Genomic DNA, 14,728 nt, shown 5'->3' on the forward strand with positions numbered 1-14,728 from the left:
TCAAAAAAACCTTAAAATTTTCTGAATGTTTATTGACTTAACAAGTTAATATTCACATCAGTTTTAAAAGGGTGTAATAGATTAAAAAATATTTTCATTAAAGCCTCACAAAAATAAAATAATTTAAAAATAACAACTATAGGTAACATAAACACCAAATTTGAATTTGCTACATGTTTCCAACCACAATTTTGAACACAATTACATTGTTTTTTTTTGTAAATATTAATACTTATCGGTCACGAGAGAAATCAACAGAACGTCAGCAAATTCTGGTGGTTTCTCAGTTTTAAGGACCAATATAAAGGCTTTCCCTTGTAGGGATGCATAACAATTTTTTCCTGAAGCACAGTTCATGCAATTCAGTTATTTGTACCATTTAGGTTCAGGTTATTAGTGTTCTTTATTAAGCTCGAAAAGTCAAAATTGGGCATTTCTAATGGAGCTAAAGATGGAAGACCTCGAATCTCATGGACTTCAGGACTCAACTCACTACATGGTGAAAACACATATGGAGAAGTACCCCCAGAGGAGTCAGTAATCACTTTCAAAGTATTACTAGTCTTGGCGCCATCTAAAAACCTTTTTTAGAAAACACATCTACAATTAAAAATCACTTTACCTTTATTCTTCTCACATTCCAACTTATAAACCGTGGCTTTTAATCGCGCAATTTCGTTTTCTCTCTCTTCCAGTTGAACTACAAGCGCTTGTACCAACTCTCGTAACTTTTCACTCAACCCTCTAAACTCTTCCAGATGTGTCATTACATCAACTTGTCGTTTTTTCCCAGAAATGTTTAGGCCATCACAAGTATCACTAGTGGTAGTTTTCTCCTCGTCAGTTACGTACGTCGCCATGTATTCATCATCACAGTTCCTCTTAATAAGAACTTCAATCAGAGAGTCATGTGTTTCCATCGTTCTATAAATTTCTTGCTGAAGCGTCTCCCCACTCTCACACTCAAAATTTACAACCCTGTTTTTCACCGATTCCTGATACCGACGCAAATCTTCAAACTGCGTTTTCTTTATTTTTAACGAATCGACGAGCTTTTGGTGACTGTCTATCTGAAGCTGGAGTGATTCTCTCGACCGTGCGTTGTCTGTTAACTGTAGCGAATCGTGCAAATATCGCATAGCGTCTTTGTGGCATTCCATGCTTTCGTCGAATTTTTTCTGTTTTAAGAGAGCTTCGGCCCGTCTGTCCAACTGGTGAGCCTACAACATGTAAACAAAAACAAGAGGTCATGACCTAATTTTACGCAGGATGGAATATCGGTGTGATAAAGTTACCTTATTTAATGGAGAATTTTCCATTGTAGTTGACGAACTTGGCTAACAACTAAATTTGTCATAAAAATATAAATAAAAGCAAAAATGTTGTTGCACTGCTATAAAAATAACTGTCAATGATCTGTCATATCACGTGAGCGCTGATTGGCGGTTGGGATGAAGAGGAAAACATAACCTATGATAAGTTTTATTTATAAACAATATTTTCGTAATATGTAAATTTTTTGTTTTATTTAGATTTTGGTGATACCTACAATTAGTGAATACAATTTCATTTACAATGAATATTATGGAAATACGTTTAATGTTGCTTGGTGTCATTTTGTACAGCTAGCAGTGGTCAGTGGTTCTAAAACGGTTTCTCTGAAACAAAATTAAACCAGTAGACCACAATAAAATGCCAAACTGGACTCACTCAACTCACCTGACATATAAAACTTGTCATTTGAATGAATTTTCTTCACTTGTGTTAATACCACCTACATATTTAGTGGTCCAAAACCCAAAAATCTGATCCCTCCATAAAATTCTGGATATAAAATCGCGATCTTTTCTATAGAACCACTCCCTAGTGTAAATTTTCAAAATTTGTTTGGTGTATGTGACCTTGACGGGTTTCTGGGGGAAAACATATGTGTCAAAAATTTGACAGGTTAGATGGCCCAATGTAGATATTTTATTTTAATAAATAGATGAACAGAACATACAGTCTGCACGGGATACAGTGCGGCATAGCTGAGGGCAACCAAAACATTCGTGTTGTGCAAGGTTAGTTAATAGAGAACAGGTTACCACATAAACGAGTATGTGGGCAAAATCGCTTACGGGGGAGGAGAGGTGTCAGCCCCATGTGACGTCAAAATGAGGTTGGTATTATTTGGGAATTTTTAGTAACTTGTAATTTTGAGTTGGTGTGACCGATTAGCTGATGCCTTTAATCTGTACGATCTGTACCGCTAATTCTGACGTTTGGTGTTGGTACTGCGACTCGTGTAACCCTATTTTGCCTTAAATTAAATTTATTTGTGTTTAAGCTAAAATGAAATGTTTTGATATATTACTAGAAAGGAAAAAGTAAACCAGTAAATGATCTGAAAAAAGATTTTCAGATTTTTTTGCATTAAAAAATCAGTTAATAGCGTCGCATTTGTTATTTTCAAGTTCTACTGGCAGCAAAACATTTTTCTTAAGGTTTATTAAATTGTTCTTTACACAGGATTGAAATTTGCGAAGTAGAAGCGGTCACTTGATTAAAAGTTTCCGTTTTTAGTGCGTTACTCGAGTATTTAAAACGGGCAATTTTCGCGCCATTTGAGAGCCCCTTGTGACGTATCAATATGGCATCCCAATGTGGCAACCTTATCTATTAAATGACTGCGTGTTGTGCAGAGATTTCTTAGTAACCTAGATACGGCCATGGGCAGCAAAGTGTGGAAAAACATGTATGAAAATAGTGTCGACATACTTTCAGTTCTCTGTCTTTCTCTTACTCGTTGTAATGTGCACTACATGCTAGTGTTATCATCGTCTAATTCTAGCGACTGTTAACATTGGTTGATAATTTGGCGCACTGATTTAAAATGGTATAAAAGAGAATCATAACTCGAGTTTTTTAACAAGTGGCAAACGAAAAGTTTCTAAGCAATCTCCAAAATGATTTGTAATGTTAAGATTAAAATATTACACGGACAAGATCGTTGGAATAAATTTGACTGTCGACTTCCCTTTTTTCGTACTTTTTCTTTATCATTCACACCGGCGAAACTCTTGAAAAATGACATAATACAATTTTCTTATAGGCAAAAGTTTTTGTTGCCACGAACGTTTCTAACATAAATAGAGAATCGTATTGTATTTATTTGCATGCACAATGTTGAGAGCTTAAAACGAAAAAGAAAAAAGACGTACAGCTGTGGTATAAATTTATTAACATTATTATTAAATATTGGTGATTTAATGTAATCTTAGTTACTCATTAAATAAAATGTATTTTACTAATTTACTTCTTATTTTCGCCTGTTTTGAAGCAAAATTTACCAGTTTTGCTTCGTGTTGCAAGCGGACTTTTAAATTAATAATTTTAAATTTGCGCTATTGCCTTCATCAATTGTATTTTGTGATTATCTAGTAATCCCTGAGAAATGCACTCATTGTTCATGTCGGGATTATTAAAAATCTTAAATATTTTTGCGAAACAAAAGAATTATTAGATCTTTCTTTGCATACAACACACACACACACTCTGTAACCCATTTTTAGAAATTCTATGCAATTTAAACATATAACCGTGATATAAATCTTATAACCTAAGAAATCTCTTAGAACAAACTAACAAACACACAAACACCGGCGATTGTATGAATTAAGAACCGACTTGCGCTAGCAGAATTTAAGGGTTTACTGCGCAAAATCGTAAATTGCTAGGTTTAAACAAAGACCTACAAAATCATACTCCTGCGTTCCCATGCTGTAAAAGAAGATGGAAAGCAAAACGCATAGTGTACATGTTGGCCAAGAACGTATGTTCGCTTTTGCATAGGATCACCGTATCTAGGTTACTAAGAAATCTCTGGTGTTGTGCTAGTTTCGATTGCCTTATCAACTACCGCTACCAACCGCGTTCGGCGTAAAGTACTAGATAACAGGGCTACCAACTTGACTTTTTATCGAGTGGTTCCGTAGAAATGACCGCTACTGTACCTAAATCAATCAATTCATATTTTAACCAACCTTTTGATAATTTTTACTTCCCGAGCGTAAGCAAAGGAAGTATTGTAATCGAGTCCGTCGGCCGACTCTCTACTTTTACGTTTTCTCGATCTTTCATGACCCCTAGAAGACGAAGAAATAGGTCTCCCATTTCCGTCTGTCTGTCCGTCTGTCCGTCCGTCTGTCCGTCCGTCTGTCCGTCTGCCGTCCTGGATTTTTATTAGACAGATAATCTCCGAAAGTACTCGACCGATTGTTGTGAAATTTTGTACTTATATTAAGAATATCATGTAGATGGTAAAACGCTAACCAAAATTTCTCTAATCATCCCCACCACTAATGCGATGACGTCACTTCAAAATTGTACATAGTAAATGGGTTTTCAATTGTATAAAATAACATAGTCCTACACATGTAGTTTACAACTCTGAATCGACTTTTCACCCGAAACGTCCAGATTTTTGGAAAAAAAATCAAAATTATAAAACAACATTTTGAAATTTAATTTTTAATCTGCTAACCAGAATGCTTTGTAATGTTGCAGATGTTTTAAGGCTATAAAGAGCATCATAAATCTTTAGTCAAAAAATATTGCTTATCCCCTCCAAAAACTTGATGACGTCAGCTCAAAAGTTTGTGGAATAAATCATATCTAAAATGTACAAAATATGATGAGCCTGTACTTGTCATTTATCACTCCATTCATATTTTTTGGATTTGCATATACAGAGTGACTCAAAAAAATTAATGAATGCGTAAATATATTTTATTGATTTAATCAGGAACTACAAAACGGAATGCTCTAATATCTTGCAGATGTTTTAAGGTTATAAAGAGCATAATAAATGTTTAGTCAAAATATATTTGCTTATCCCCTCCAAAAACTTGATGACGTCAGCTCGAAAATTTGCCGAATAAATCATATCTAAAATGAACAAAATATGATCAGTCTGTACTTGTGATCTATCACTCTGTGGTGACCGAATTTAAATCAAACTTTTCGCGCTGAAATTAATTGACAACGGCGCGAAATCACATTTAAATAATTTTAATTTGAAAAAAAAAGAGTTCAATCACAAAAAGGAAATCCTTAAACATAGGCAACCAAATATGCATGGATGGTCTAATGCACGTAGCGCTTAGGAGTTAGTTGCATGATCTTTGGGTTAGATGGCAGCACGTAGCGCTAGGGTAATTTCAGTTAGAGGGTTGGTAGAAAAGCGGCATGGCGGTAGAATGTGTCATTCTGGTGTGTTTCGTGTAAGTGTAACCACGTGGTAAGAGCTAGGTTTAAATTAGTTGGTTTGGTAGTTAATAAAACGGGAGGAAGCCTTTGTTTAACGACGATCAAACGTATTTTTCATAATGATACAGTTGTCCCCAACCCGCGCGGTAAATTCTTGCGCCCCTTTAATCGAAAATTGCAGACTTCCGGTCGGACGCGAACACGTGTTGTGAATCTGTTTCTTTGTTTGTAAATTCACCAATCAAGCTAGTTTTTCTTAATAGTCAGCTAGTGCAAACACAATTTAACAATCAGGATTATTTAAATTAACCATTTGCTAGAAGATTTCATGAAATTCACTTAGTCAGGAAAAACACCTTATGTTTAATTACGAATAGGTCTCTGGATGCATATACGTAAGTGTTACATTATAACACTTCTAAATTCTTCACACAAGATTGCTAATAGTTCATTTACGGCAGTTAAACAAGTTCATTATACTGCGGACTGGCGGGGGGGTTATGATATTTTCTCCCCTTAGGTGGTTATCATCGTTATCACGATTAATTCATCGGGGCATGTTTCGCAACGCCAGATTGATTAATTAATTAAGGCATGCCCCCAACGCTACAGAAAATTCACGTTACCGAGACGCTTTTTCCTCGCAACGATTTGGGATTTACATCACCGAGACGCTTTTTCCCTCGGAGCGATGATTGGATATTTTTGTATTTGTTTATTATGTGTTTTGTTGGGGTAACCAGTTCGTAGTATTTTAACTTCTCAAAGTAAATTATTTTTGAAGTAACCAATCATTTAGATCATGATATAATTTGGCATAATGTAAACTCTTTGTTTGAACTGTTGATAAAGTGTGGCAAATATTAATCTCCTGTAAATTATGTTAACTCTGCAATTTTTCACATCGTACTATATTTCTTAATCTCACAATCTTAACCTCAGTAATTTTATTTGTTGTATAAATTTAATTGAACGTAAATTTCATGTTCTACAGTTCTAACCTCACATAACATTTCTATTTGTACAAGTTTATTTCACACCAGATCTTTCGTCTCATAAATCCTTGCTAAGTTTTGTTTTGTAAATACTTTGTTGATGAATGTTTTCTATCATATAAATTATTTGATGTCCAACTTTAATCCCACATAAGAATTATTTGTTGTTTAAGATTTCACAAGACTGTATGGCGAATTTAAATGTTGTTTATTGCTCTTTGAAACTTTAACACTTGTTCAGTTGTTGTTAACATCAGAGTTATAAGAGATTGAATGTTTTAAAATGGAATTGAGGTTAAATGACACAGAAAACGTGGCAGAAGCGAGGTTTGGTTCCTAGTCGAGCTGGCGAGATTTATCGCGCCACCTGTACAAGTCCACAGGTTTGGATAGATTCAGGGGGCGGCCGCCGACGTTGTGAATTTCTCGATTTGGCCCAATAGTCGAGATCTTTGCGGGTTGGACGACCGTAATGGCCTAGTTCCGCAGGGCAAAGTTCGTCATGGGATATGCGTGTGGGGTAGGCTTTGCGATAGATAGAATCATCGTCGCGGGGGGAGAACAGTTCCAGACCGGTAGCTCAGACTCCGCTTATGCTACAACGCTCCAGGGGTACTTTTGTTGTGCTCCTATTAACTGCCGTAACTTAAAAAGGGAAAAGAGATCGGCCGCCACACGCCTGTAATAACTTGTGTACTTGCATCCAGTTACTTGATTCGGTTTTTGCTTTGTTTTATTAAACTTGTGATATTCCAATATTTGCATTGATTCCAAACAAATGTACAGAATTTCCGTTTGTTCGTTTTTCGTGTGTGTATGTCTGTCAATTCGCGAGTGTTTTTCTTTCACATATCTTAAGGTGTTTGAAATGTAATAATATGTCGTCCGGGAATAAAAACCAAAGGGGGTTTTTGCGCTGAGGAGTAAATCTTCGAAGCGTCTTTCCCCCTGTGAGGGTGCCGTACTCGCCCTCCAAAACAATTTTGTCTATTATTTCTTGCGCTCTCGACAGTGTATGCACTTGTATGAAAGAACTTCTTCCCGCCATTTTTCAAAAACAAAAAAAAAACACAACGTAGGTTCCTATTTGTTAGACGATCACAGCCAAGGCCAAACTTTGAATTTTTGAATTTTTCGCGGGCCTTTCAAACTGTTTCAAGGTCAATTTTTAAGGCGGGAAGTTTGGGTTATCACAACTCCATTCATATTTTTTCGATTTGCATATACAGGGTGATTCAAGAAAATAAATGAAAGCGTAAATTTATTTTACTGATTTACTCAGGAACTACAAAACCGAATGCTTCGAAATCTTGAAGATATTTTAAAATTATCATAAGCATGGTAAATTTTTGATCAAAACGTATTTGGTCGTCCCCCCTAAAAAATTTATGACGTCACCACAAAATTTTGCTGAATAAATCCTATCTAAAATGTACAAAATATGGTGAGTCTCTTCTTGTGATTTATCATTCCATTCAAATTTTTTCGATTTGCATATACAGGGTGACTCAAAAAAATTAATGAATGCGTAAATTTATTTTATTGATTTAATCAGGAACTACAAAACCGAATGCTTTGAAATCTTACAGATGTTTTAAGGTTATAAAGAGCATAATAAATTTTTAGTCAAAATATATTTGGTTATCTTCTACAAAAAACTGATGACGTCAGCTCAAAAGTTTGCCGAATAAATCGTATCTAAAATGTACAAAATATGATGAGTCTGTACTTGTGATTTATCATTCCATTCATATTTTTGGATTTGCATATGCAAGGTGACTCAAAAAAATTAATGAAGGCGTGAATTTATTTTATCGATTTAATCAGGAATTACAAAACCGAATGCTTTGAAATCTTGGGAATATTTTAAAGTTATTATAAGCATGGTAAACTTTTGTTCAAAATGTATTTGTTCATCCCTCCTAAAAAAATTGATGACGTCACCCTTAAATTTTGCTGAATAAATCCTATCTAAAATGCAAAAAATATGATGAGTTTGTACTTGTGATTTATCATTCCATTCATATTTTTTAGATTTTCTTAAGAGGTGGTTCAAAAAAATTAATGAAGTCAATTTATTTTATTGATTAAATTAAAGGCAACACTTATTATTAGTATTACACCCCAACTAACCCAATTTGGTAGACACAAAATTTGTTAAAGGAAAAACTCGGTTGAAACATAAGGGTAGCACGCTTATTTACATCGACTTTAACATTACAGACCTGCATTTGTTTTATGCGCTCACTTGGTTCCGCGAATGTGAAATAGACATGTTTATAATCAACCAATTGTGAATTTCACCGTCAAGAATTAAAATAAAACCCAATGTTTTATATAATAAGCGGAAGTCGAAGCAATAAAACCGATGGTCGTTTTGTTTACAGTTTCTCTGTTTGACTCTCACGTATGCTGTTACGCTTGTCATCTTAAATTAAGAATGTTTATACATACACGATTTTCAGTTGCCTCTGATACGTATACGTGAGTAAATTGTTTCGTTATTTTATTGATTATTACAAATCAATATTCAAAACGACCCAATTTATTTTCCCGAAAATTTGAGAATATAATAATTTTATTCTTAGTATTACACTACATCTATCCCAACTGATATACGTGTCCTTGCAAAAATGTTGATGACGTCATCGCAATTTTTTTTTAAATTCCCACTACAAAAATGTAATGAGAAAAAAAACACAATAGGCATGCAGTCGTCAAGTTTCCGACAGCGAGGGAAGTACTGTCTAAACTCTTTAGACCAATTTTTTTGAATACATTTTCATTTTCTTTAAATATTACCACTGGTGTATGGAAACGTATTGCTTAATATTAGTTGAAACCCCTTCCATTGTGATAGTAGGGTTTGAAAATCCGAAAATAACAACGTTATCACAGTTTTGTGCTTGCATATTAAATGCGTCGCCTGCGTTGATAGTTTTATCCTTCACTGACATTTGACCAATTTGACTGTAAGAAGAAATTGTTGATTTGTTGGTGAAGTTTTTCGTTGATTATTGATTGATAAAAAAGGTTTCGGTTAATTCTTACACCTCTCTCTTACACACTTGTTGATCGCGTTACACATCATCAAGACAAAAATTTTAGTGAAATAAAAATGAAAATTTACTCAAAGTTTAAGGGGCTAACTTGCGTATGTTGACCGATTTATCAACGTACTCCAATACCAAATAGATTAGCTGGAAATTAGCGGTTGATGACTTGTTTCATCAATCATCACAATTGAGAGGGGAGGGTGGGCGGGGTTTATATTTGGAACATTTTTTTTTTTTAATACACGAAATCTTTTCCCAACAAGAAACTAAAAACATATTTAACTATCTTGTTGGTCAACTAAAACTATAAGTAATTTAAAATAAATCCAAGGGGCGGAGCGTAATTGCAAAATACATATTTCCCTACAACATTTTTGAATATGTTTTAAGTTGTTGTTTATGAAAAGAAGACTACGTATATTAAGAAGAAAGGGCAAAATATAAGTGTCACCCACTCACCCTATCTCATTTGTAAGAATTTTTTTTATTCGTTAGCAGACTCAGCGGCGGAGTTGAATTGCAAAGTGCATATTTCTTTACAAAATTTTACTCATTCAAGAACATATTTCACATGGTAATTTCTTGTAGAAAAATGAGGTTTTTGCAGCTAAGCTCCTCCCTCGACTCATGATAAATAAAAAAATCATCACAATTGAGAGCGAGTGGGTGTGCGGGGCTTATATTTTGTACATTTTTTCTTAATATACAAAGTCTTCTTTTCTTGATAAAACAATAAGAAACTGAAAACATGCTTAACTATTGTGTTGTTCACAGAAAACGATATACCTATATTAAGAAGAAAAAAAAACAAAGCTTAAGCACGATCCACCCGTCTCGATCTCAATTGTGATGAAATTTTCATTCGTCGTCAGACCGAGGGGCGGAGCGTAATTGCAAAATATATACATATTTCTCTACAAAAATTTACCGTTTTGAGCATGTTTTAAGTTTTTTGTTGTGAAAAGAAAACTACGTACCTATATTAAGAAGAAAGAGCAAAATATAATATTATTTAATAGTTAAAGAATGCAAACCTCTCAAATTTTCCCCAAGAGTGATACTTTTTTATTCACGGGGAAAACCTCTGCTTCTGTGTTGGGAACTCGTGGTAGGTGAAATTTGTATCACTGTTTAACCAGGATGGTATACAACAATGCATTTGCGTGTTTTACAAAAATTACATACAAACAACAATTGCATCAAATTCAAATTTGAACTGTCATCCAAAAATAACTAGCGCCCTCATAATGAAAATGGCGTCGAAAGTAACTACTGGGTTATCTGTCAAAAGTGGCTATTCGGCAGGCTTTAGATCATTATTTACTCATGCTGCTTAACATGAAAAATAAATCCAGGTACTTTTGCTCTGTGTAGGATCGTCTAATTCATATCTGAGTCTAATTCTGTAAAGTAGAAACTAGAAATTATCATAAAATATAAAAGTTTCTGTTAAATACACAATTTTTTTTTTCTTTGGGAAGCCGAGAAGCGGTCTTACTAACAAGATTTTATTGTACTTATTATGAATTTTGTATTTGAAATCGAAATTTGTAAAGGTGTATACGATAAACCACATCTAGGAGTATTTATTAACTGTAGAGTTTCTAGATTTAAAGTACCTATCATCATAAAATTATGTATCTATTTTTCTACATTGATGTAAAAGTTTTCGGTTCGGTGGACAAAATTTCAAAAATTAATACAAATAAAATTCAAATTTATTTGCAAAAGCCAAATAATTTTTTATGTGGTCGTTTTTACAGGAGAAACTTACAAGTCCATTTATAAACAATCAACAATAAATAAATGGCCAACAAAATGTAATTTGTGCATTCACGCTTAGAATCACCTAGCATCTTTTCAACGGAGGGAAGAACGTCAAGAAAGAAAACGATTTGCCTTAGCAATAGTCTTTCTATTGATCACAAGAGGGCGCGCAGTGTTTAAATCTTAATATGAAAGCGGTTACCAGTGCCGGATTCAGGAAAAGTTAAAACACGACATGAAAAGTAACCCTACAAAGTAGGCGAGTATATATTATACAGAGTACTTTTTTGCAAGTGCTCGATTTTATGAAAAAATCGCAAAGTTTAGTCTTAATGAAATATCAAAAGTGGCTACTTCCTCTATAAATTTCATTCACGTATTTGCAGCTCGAGCTTTGAAACTGGATTGTGTATTGGATTCGATTTATTCTTAATTGGAATTTAAAAAAAGAATTTGTCGCTTCCTTACTTTACAAAACAGTTTAATGCGACCTAAAAGAATCATATTTCAAATTTCACAAAATTTCACAGCCAACTTGATGTACAGTTTTTTATAAGTACCTTGTACAACATTTATCACGTCTTTGAAAATGAACTAAAACAAAATTTAGGTATAATTTTCAATGCTATCATAAGAAAATTTGTTCAACGTAACATTGGGTTGATAATTACGGAATTTAGACAACCATCTGTTGGTACCTATAGCGATAATTTCCATTAATGTTTACTGTGTTTGTCACAGACTTTAGTCAGTACATAGTACCTAATAGAAATTTTTGGAGCCTTAAATTAAATCCATAAATCCCCATATCTCTCAATAAAAAAGTAGGTACAATGTTCTTATTCAGTTTTGTTGATTAAAGTCGAAGGTTTTCACTATTTTGCAACAGTTTTGTATTTTCTTTGAACTCCTTTCAGCAACCATGTTTATAATTATAATTCTCATTTTTCAATAAAAAAACTCAGTGCTATGAGGTAGCTAAGAAGTACAAAGAATATAATAGGTAGGTACATAAATACATATCTCCATAATTCCTAATTTTCAAAAACTGGTAAGTATTTTTTTTAGAAAATTTTAAAGCACATTTTTTACTAATGAACAACCTGAGACCTATTTCATCTTATTTCTACCGTAATCACAGTATGCGTAATTTAATATGATCCCAAGGATACGTAGGGAAAAACGCATGTGTTTTATTAATCCATATCTATTGCTGTGTATAATTGACATTTGACAGTGTGGTGTTAATTTTATTATACGAAAAAGAGAGGTTAGGTTGTGCCATTCCGAGTTTTCAGCTTTCCTCGATTAAATTTGAGGGTTCCCATTTACATACAAAAAATCAAAGCCAGCTTGATAACTTTTTCAATTGAATACTCGATACTTACGAACACAACGAAATCATGGGTTATAATGATAAAACTGAATAATAAAATTTTGTAGCTGAGAAGGTGAGGGTGGTGAGAAGAATGGAAAATGGCTAACCAAACAATAAAAAAAAATAGAAATACCCCGAACCTGGAAGTACAGTTTTATTGCCAATATTTTTTGCAAAATAAAACTTTTAAGTTGTCGTACTCTGACAAGATAGAAATTCAAGAACAAATCTTCAAACATCCATGGCTGTCTTTGATCGTGTTTTTTATTGACATCTCGGTCGTTCTCTTTGGATTTAGTTTTCAAAAAAGTACAAACACTAATGTAAGAGATATGTATTGTTTAATGACCGTATTAAAAAAAACATTTTCATAATTTTTAATAAAACGCTTAAAACAACGATCTAACAAAGCTGTTGTATTAGCTACTAGATAGTACCATGTCAATAAAACAAAAACTCTTCGAGTAGATCGTGCAATTTATTTTTAAAATAATGGTGTTGGCAACACCAAGGCGTTTCTTATTCAGTCTGAGAGTTTGACACTTACGGTCAAATAAATGTCATACAAAGGATCAAATAGCTGCAATGCCAAGTTTATTATTTTAAAAATAAACTACACAGCCCACTAGACTAGTTTTTTCGATTATATGGTACTAAGTCAATCAATCAACGGGTGTTTAAAAACTTTCCAGATTAGGATGGTTTCTTTGATGAAACCGCCAAGATATTAAAATTAAAATGGAAACGTAAGATTTAAATTATTTAATGTTGCAACTCTTTGCCGAGATGGAATCGTTTTTCCATAGGCTACCCTATTCTAAAAATTTTTTGATCACCCGTTATAACAAGTAACCAGTTTTAAGAAAGTCTCTACGTTTGGTAAACGGGATTTTGAACACATTTTCATAATGTAGTAGATATCTCCATTATTAACAGACTTGTTATGAAATTTTAGAAACGTGATATTTTTCATCACGTATCTTTAAAAAACAATATCTCAGTTATTTACGGAAATTCGGAACGCGGTTTTCGCCATTGTTTTTGGTTTACACAATCATTAGGACTTTTTTGTCGGAAATGGAATACGGTGAAAGCAATTTTCCAGACCAAAACTAATTTTTAAGTTTTTCTTTCCTCTGTGAGGTGTTAGTTTTTCTTTCCACTTGTGTGATTTGGAGCTCTTTTGAAAACTGTTATTTTTTTTGGTTTTCTATTTATTCTATACTATTTCTCATTCAAACCTGTTTAGATAAACGCCATTAGAGAATTTTATATGGCTATTAACCTGACAACATCTAGGTGAATAAAATTTTGAACGGCGTCTTGAAATAAATAAATACAAAAAAAGTCGAGTTTCCTAGACCACAAATTGGTACACAGTAACCTCCAATTTTTTTTGACAGTCTGACTTCACAATGCTTTACTTAATCTAGTCCATACTGTGTTAACACATTGTGTTTTATTACAAAAATAATTACTGTCATTCAATATTTCCTACTCAAAACTCTTTGAATATAATTTAAAAAGCGAAGTAAATTTCCATCCCTGTTTTGTGCAAGTTAATTAGAATTTCCGCGTGAGCTAGTTAAAAGGTACTGTTTCAATTCTTAAAACGTGAAAGAAAAAATGAGAAACCCGTAAACAAAAGTAAAAAAAATTGTGTAACCGTGCCGAGAATTTTTCACACTTGCTAAAAAATTACTTCCGACTCTCCTTTGTGTGCAGCCCCCGGCGACGCCTTTGAAGTTTCATAAAACATCTCAGCAACAATTTTTAATGGTTGCGTTCAAGAAGGGCACCAATAGTTAACCCTCGAGTTCCCACAGAGATTTGTAGCTGGCCGTCTGGCGTTTTACTAAATCAAACCAAGCCCATTCCCCAGAAAATATGCAGTTGTTTTCAGTATTGAAGTGTTATGTAGCACGTGCTGAGAGCTCAATAATATGAATGAGTTGTGGTAAGACCGACCCTTTTCATGTACAGCCACTCTATAATTTAAAATCAGAACCTGCAAGTTTTTATAGTGTACTTTGTGGTGAAGAAGGTGTGCTAGATATATTTATTATGATTCACAAGCCCATATAAGGATCCACAAATTATTGCTCACACTGTATACGTGATCGTTTTTCCTCGCCATTAAACGCTTTTTTCTCTATACGAGCTGTCTTCTTTTTTCAAACAAAAGGTAATTTGTGCAAATCATTGTAAATTGCAGCAGTGCAAAGCGGCGCCAGGTGATTAGCTTAATCGTAATGTGATATTATCCTGATTATGGTAGCTGA

General features: G+C 33.7%; 2 protein-coding genes across 2 annotated transcripts in view; both read right to left on the minus strand.

The window, feature by feature from the left end:
- Nucleotides 1-11: 11 nt before the first annotated feature.
- Nucleotides 12-1,444, minus strand: LOC135126532 (nuclear receptor-binding factor 2-like). Its single transcript, XM_064052557.1, has 3 exons — nucleotides 1,296-1,444; nucleotides 623-1,220; nucleotides 12-574 (listed from the first exon to the last, which is right to left on the minus strand). The coding sequence occupies exons 1-3, from the start codon at nucleotides 1,317-1,319 to the stop codon at nucleotides 363-365; spliced, it is 834 nt and encodes a 277-aa protein (XP_063908627.1). The 5' UTR covers nucleotides 1,320-1,444; the 3' UTR covers nucleotides 12-362.
- Nucleotides 1,445-1,736: 292 nt separating this feature from the next.
- LOC135127346 (uncharacterized) overlaps nucleotides 1,737-14,728 on the minus strand; it is a 67,181-nt gene continuing 54,189 nt past the window's right edge. The window contains exon 2 of the mRNA XM_064053791.1: nucleotides 1,737-1,913. Within this exon, the coding sequence (XP_063909861.1) occupies nucleotides 1,737-1,913 (177 nt within the window). The remainder of the gene's footprint in view (nucleotides 1,914-14,728) is intronic.

Source organism: Zophobas morio, unplaced genomic scaffold (genome assembly GCF_036711695.1).
Source record: "Zophobas morio isolate AGI-343-1 ecotype UQ-CSIRO unplaced genomic scaffold, CSIRO_AGI_Zmor_V1 ptg000011l, whole genome shotgun sequence".
Taxonomy (NCBI): domain Eukaryota; kingdom Metazoa; phylum Arthropoda; class Insecta; order Coleoptera; family Tenebrionidae; genus Zophobas; species Zophobas morio.